Source organism: Fukomys damarensis, unplaced genomic scaffold (genome assembly GCF_012274545.1).
Source record: "Fukomys damarensis isolate Sample0158 unplaced genomic scaffold, DMR_v1.0_HiC HiC_scaffold_7, whole genome shotgun sequence".
Lineage (NCBI taxonomy): Eukaryota > Metazoa > Chordata > Mammalia > Rodentia > Bathyergidae > Fukomys > Fukomys damarensis.
Window position 1 is genome coordinate 40835551 of NW_022900919.1, and position 6602 is coordinate 40842152.

A 6602-nucleotide genomic window follows, 5' to 3' on the forward strand; every position below is an offset into this window, starting at 1 on the left:
TATGAGAGGCTGAAGCAAGAGGGCTTCGAATCTGAGCACAGCTTGGGCAACGTGGCATCTTAGTAAGACCCTGTCCCAAGATAAAAAGAAAAAAGGGATGGAGATATAGCTCAGTTAGAAAGTGCTAGGTTTAATCCCCAATATCAAGACACACACAGAAAATAGCCTAGAATTAAATGCAACAGAATGCTTGATATTTGGGGTAATAAAGTTGTGAGAGGTTTTAAAGATGAACACCTCATGCCAGGCATGACGGTGCAGGCCCATAATGCCACCATTCAAGAGGCTGAGTTACGAGGATGACCACGAGTTCGAGGCGAGCCTGAACTACACAGTGAGATCCTGTCTCCAAAAAATAAATAAATAAATAAAATGTACACCTCACTTAAGGAATGTGAATTTACCAAGATCAGATGAGGGTGCAGCCCTACTCACTCCCCTGGAACTTCACTCGAAGTTGATACTGATAATGCATTTCTGTCAGCTAAAGTGCTGAAGAAAGCATTCTAAGAGGACTGGCAGTAGTGGGCCAACCACGAGTTAGGCGAGCCTGAACTACACAGTGAGATCCTGTCTCCAAAAAATAAATAAATAAATAAAATGTACACCTCACTTAAGGAATGTGAATTTACCAAGATCAGATGAGGGTGCAGCCCTACTCACTCCCCTGGAACTTCACTCGAAGTTGATACTGATAATGCATTTCTGTCAGCTAAAGTGCTGAAGAAAGCATTCTAAGAGGACTGGCAGTAGTGGGCCCAGGCCATTATTTTTAGTAAGTTGGTCAGGAAAACCTGAGGAAAAATCCACATAGATTGACTGAGGTAGACACCAGTAATTGAATGGTGAGATTCAGTATAAAACCTTGGGTCAGGAGGGAGCTCAGGGTCTGAAGGGGTGGAGGAAATCTGGAGATCCCTGCAGACAAGGGCCAGAAGTGAGAGGCTAGGATCTGGGAAATCACTCTAAAGAGGTGAGAAGTCAGGAAAGGAGTGAAGGAGGAACACATGAACTGATAAAATATTTTAGGAAGATGCCTGGCTATAGGAAGCCATAACAGATAGGAGACAACAGGGAATGCAATGAGCCTCAAGACTAAGGAGAGAGCATCAACAGACTTGAGATCTGGCTGCAAAACCAAGATGGTTGCAACCAGTCATTCTCACTGCAGGAACAGATCACACGACTCACTGGCCTGCATGTGTCTCTGTAGTCACTTCACTCTGCCTTCTTGGTGCTGCAGTCATCCAAAGGCTCCCCCCTGGGGTGCAAGTCAATGCCAGAAGCACCTGGGGCTATGCTACTCCCCTGACCCTTTTTCATCAGGCTGACTGGGAGAGAAAACACACTTCTCTATCTCCACCATCTAACAAGATTCTAGAGCTCCAACTTCACTGGAACACCTGAGGTCAAATGCCCACTTCAAAACCGCCAACATGCACACTGGCTTCCACTGGGATTCAAGGCCTATTCATGAATCCATCACTGTGGCAGACCAGCCAGGATTAAAAATATCTGGTCTGTGGGGCTGCTAAACACCATGAAGGAGTGGGACAGATTTTAGCAGGAAGCCAACTTCAATGTCCAATACCAAGGGGAAGATGAAAATTAAGTATGACTTGAAGTTCTGGTTTATGCAGGATATAGATTATGTTTCTGTCAACTGGCTGGCCAGGCAAGACTTCAGGACCAACAGTTTTCTAGGCAATATAAAAATTTTAATTTAAGCCAGGTGTGGTGGCACATACCTGTAATCCCAGAACTTGGGAGGCAGAGGCAGGAGGATCGCTACAAGTTTGAGGCTAGCCTGGGCTACATAGTGAGTTCAAGGCCAGATTGAACTACACAGCAAGACTCCGTCTCAAACAAACAAACAAACAAAAAAAAAAATTTTTTTTTTGGTACCGAGGATCGAACATGGGTCCTTGCACTTGCAAGGCAGGCAGCAGAACCACTAGCTAAATCCCCTGCCCCAAACAAAAATGTTTTATTTAGATGCATGTGAGAACTTCTTCATGGCTCTGTTAGTAAGTGGTTAACACTGGAGGAAGCTGGGTTGGAGATATCTATGTCATTCATGGTCACTGGCATAGGGGTGATCATTAAAGCAAAGAGTCTGGAGGGCCGGGGATTTAACTCAGTGGTTCTGCTACCTGCCTTGCAAGCACAAGGACCCGAGTTCAATCCCCGGTACCAATAAATAATTAATTAATTAATTTAAAAAGATAAGAGCCTGGATAATGATACTTAGGGAGAGAGTGTGGTTCCCAATAACCAGGGAACAGCTTCTGAACAGAGTTCAATGAGTCAAAAACAGGCCTATCCCCTGAGCAAGCCCAGGAAACTTTATGGAACTGCAGGCCTGAGAAGACTTGAGTAAAGCCTTCCAAGCAGATTCCAGCTGCAAGAGACACAACAGCTGTGATTCTTACACCATCAATCAGCCACAATAGAAAGTGAAGTGTGTGTGTGTGCGTGTGTGTGTGTGTGTGTGTGGCTGTGTAGGTATATGGGATGGTGAACTGAGGGCCTCTGCCCTGTGCTACATTCAAAACCTTTCCTTTTGAAACAGGTCGTTAAGTTACTAAATTGCCCAAGAGGGGCTGGAACTTGTGATCCTCCTGCTTCAGCCAGAGTGCTGAGATTACAGGTGTGTGCAACCAACCACGTTCTGCTCAGCTCAGCTTCTTATTATCAGCAGCATACAGGCAGCCGGTCCAAAAGTAAAATGAAAAGAGCACTACTAACCACTCCAAAATTCTCAGTCTTGCACTACTTTTTCCTTTTTTAAAAAAAATAAGAGCAATGAAGGACAAGGATCCTGAGGTTTCACTACATTCTTACTGATATGTCAGTATTTCATATTGCTAGGTGGATAAACTATTCAGAAGCACAACCTCATGATATTTAAATAAAAATAGGGAAAAGGTTTAACAAAACAGAGTTGGTCTGCCTAAGCCATTGTTTTTGAAAAGTCACATTGTACATAATAGGTATATGTATACACACACACACACACACACACACACACACACAAAATATATGGAAATGACCTAAAAAATACTGAAAACATTCTTCAGAAGAATTTAGTTCTTCTTGGAAAACAAAGCTGGTTTCCATCTGCATAAGTGTCACTACCCTTTGACAACTCACTAACAGTTTGTTAATCACAAAACACCTGAAATATTCTTCTGCTGCTTTACAATGATTCCTCATTTTTCTAGATGCACATCATTTTTTTAAAAAGCAACAATTATAATAATTCTACTTTTTAAATTGTTGAACTGCACAAATTTAACATAATTTCTTCAAATAAATTGATTAAGAATATTAAGACTCACCAGGGATTTAGCCTAGTGGCACCATGCCTGCCTCACAAGACCAAAGTCGTGAGTTCGAGTCCCGGTACAAACAAATATTAATATTCTTCCTTAGATTCCTCTCTGTTCTACACATTATCTGAAACAAATTTTCTGTAACATTTTCAAAAGCACTCTGACCCACTGCAGAAATAGTTGTACATCTGAACTATTTAGTTCTTCTGTCTTTAATTTCACACAGCCTGAGAACCTTTAAATAAATTATTGGGACTGATATTAAATAAAACATGTGCTAACGCAGCATGAACACATATTAACATAGTACTTCCAAACTAAAACTAAGCACAGACATCCCGATACTTCTGTACTATCCAACACTACTCACTGGGCATAACAGATTCCTCCCGAACCCAGAGGCCTGACTCTCACTGCCCAGACAGCTGCTAATCTTCACAGCTGACTGACAGCTCCAACTCCTGACAGCCTGCAAGCCCAACCTGGACAAGCAGTTCACCACCAAGGCAGCAGGAAAGCTGAGCGCAATGTGCCCGTGCCTGGAGGAGGGAACTAAGACCTAGAGGCCACCTGCTGAGAAGACTCAAGGCAGCACCTAATGACTGCGTGGGCTGCGGACCACACAGGAATCCAGGAAAGGAATGGTAATGAAATGGGGAGGAAGTGTCACCAGCTATCGTGGGCTGCTAGCCACACAAAGATGGAAATCATACGTGAGACTGTCTTAAGGCTAAAATAAAATGCCTTACAGGGAAGAAACACAAACACGAACAGCAGAGCAGGCCTGAACAAAAGATGCATCTCTTATTTATGGGGTCTTGTCTCAGTGTTCTGTACACCCTGCTTCCTTATCTCAGGGAATCCAGGCATCCTTATCTCAGGGAGTCCTTTTGATTAGCTGTCTACTTTCCCCCTCTTATCACCCAAAAGTGCACATGCCTGCTTGTTTCCTATCACAAAGTTACTTCAAAGTCCTATTAGCTCCCTGGACTTCAGAGCCACGTGGTATGGGTTCAAATCCATCTCTATAGCTTACTGTCTGATGTGAACAGGTGACTTAACCTACTTTAAAGTCCTGTTAGCTCTCTGCCCCAGAGAAGCCAGGAAGGTTCCACAGTAAATGGAGGCTAGGCTGCGTCAGGCCTCAAGAGATAAGGGCAGAAGTCTCTTCCAGCTCTACGATGCCCTTGCTTCCAGCATGCATGACACAAGGAACTCAAATTTTAACTTGTCATGTTACTAAACTTCAGATCTGTTTCCTCAGCCCTGCAAAACAGAAACCAATATGGGCTGGGGATTTAGTTCAGTGGTTCCGGCCACTGCTTCGCAAGCGCAAGGACCTGAGTTCAATCCCTGGTACTAAAAAAAAAAAAAAAAGAAACTGATACCTCTGACAACCCACCAAGCCCATTTCTAGAAATGGATTCCAGTGGAAAGTTGGTCACTGCATGCTCAGGTGATGGAACAGTATCACAGCCCTGCTGTGCAGCTGGCCAACAAAAGCCATGCCCTGACCCAAAGGACAACCACTGACTAAAATCCTTTACTCTATACCTCAGATCTCTACTTCACAGCATTCATTTGAATATATTCCAGATGGATTAATGATTTCAATATCAAAAGCAAACTATAAAAATACGAAGATTCAGGTCTAGTGGTACACACCCATATCCCAACACTCTGAGAGGCTGAAGTAGGAAGATCTCAAATTTGTGAGCAATTTAGCAAATTAGTAAGACCCTGTCTCAAAATTTAGAGGAGGAAACCAAAAAAAGCCATGGAAAAGAGCCAGTGCAAAAGCCCTAGCTGGATTCAATCTCTGGTTGGGGTGGCAGGGTGAGAACAACAGGTTAAATTGCCTACATGCAGGGTGGGGAGGGGAACTAGGCCTTTCTGAGCAAGTCATCAAAGGAAGAAACAGGGCTGGGGATTCAGTTCAGTGACACCTCGCCTGCCTCGCCTGCCTCGCCTGCCTCGCAAGCACAAGGTCCTGAGTTCCTTCCCTGGTACCAAAACAAAAAAGGAAGAAACACAATGTGACTGACAGAGTGACAGTGTGGCTGTATGGGAGAGGGTGTGGTTAGCCTGTGCAAGGCCCTGCATTCAAGGGGGAGGGGTGTAAAATTTAGAATACAAAAGCACTAAAAATAATAAAGAAAAAGACGCAACATATAGTAGTATGTTCAACTTCTTTAAATACACTTTTAAAAAAACTCTTACAAATCAAGAAAAGTATGAACTTGCCAACAGAAAAAGAATAGTCTATTTTCTAACCCTAAGTACCATTTTCAAATATAAATATTTAGTCTCACTAAACATCAACAAGAGAAAGCTGGGAGTCTGGCTGACATCCCCATTGAGAGAACAAAGCTCAGGTGACTCCTGCTCTCACAAAAATAAAATGGCCATGGGAAAACATTTTTCTCACGTCAGACTGAACAGATGAAAAACAACATTCACTGGACCGGAACCAGAGAAAAATCAATATACTCATGCAGCACTTAGCGAAAATGTAAATGAGTGCCGCCCGTCTCCGCCCGTCTGAAAGGTATTTTGGAAGTCAGTACTAAAACCTTCAGTGGCTCACATCTTTGACCTAGTCATTCCATGTGAAGAAAAATACTTTATGTGACTATCCAAAGAAACGAAACTAATATACAAATGTTCATCATAACTATTAATGAGATGAAAAAAACAGAAACAATGGTATGGGTCCAACAATAGACGATTTTGCCAAAATCTGTTTAACAAACAGTCACTTGTAAGCCCCAGGAAAAAGATTAGCAGTGGTTATATTCTGGGTGGTGAAATAAAAGATAATTTTTCCATTTACTTTCACATTTTCCACAAAATAAGTACTGCTTCCATCCCAGCCCCCCCAAGGTCCTTCCACAGACCCATGCCCTACACTAAACCCACCCAAGTAGAGAGAGATCAGTGGCAAGGTGAAGCAACACAGGCCGGAACCCTGCGCCAAACGACCCTGAAAAGAAAGGGCTGAAGAACGCTCAAACCAACCTGGTTTTCCACTCCCTTTTTGACCATCTGGGCGGTAAAAATCCTGTCCTCTTTAGCTCTCAAATGCTGGCTCATTCTAGTGTTTTAGATATTTTGAGACTAATGAGAAGTATGAAGCGTGTGTCAGAACACCAGATCTAATAACTGAGATAACTGACCCGCATGAGTTAGGGAATACACTATCTCCAAGTGCTACTCCCAGGACTCAAGCAGGAGCGTCTCTGATCTGAGAAGTCCCTAGGACAGGTT

General features: G+C 43.1%; 1 protein-coding gene across 1 annotated transcript in view; it reads right to left on the reverse strand.

The window, feature by feature from the left end:
• Positions 1–6395, reverse strand: part of Cds2 (CDP-diacylglycerol synthase 2) — a 33409-nt gene extending 27014 nt beyond the window's left edge. The window contains exon 1 of the mRNA XM_033761196.1: positions 6354–6395. Within this exon, the coding sequence (XP_033617087.1) occupies positions 6354–6380 (27 nt within the window). The 5' untranslated portion in view covers positions 6381–6395. The remainder of the gene's footprint in view (positions 1–6353) is intronic.
• Positions 6396–6602: the final 207 nt, after the last annotated feature.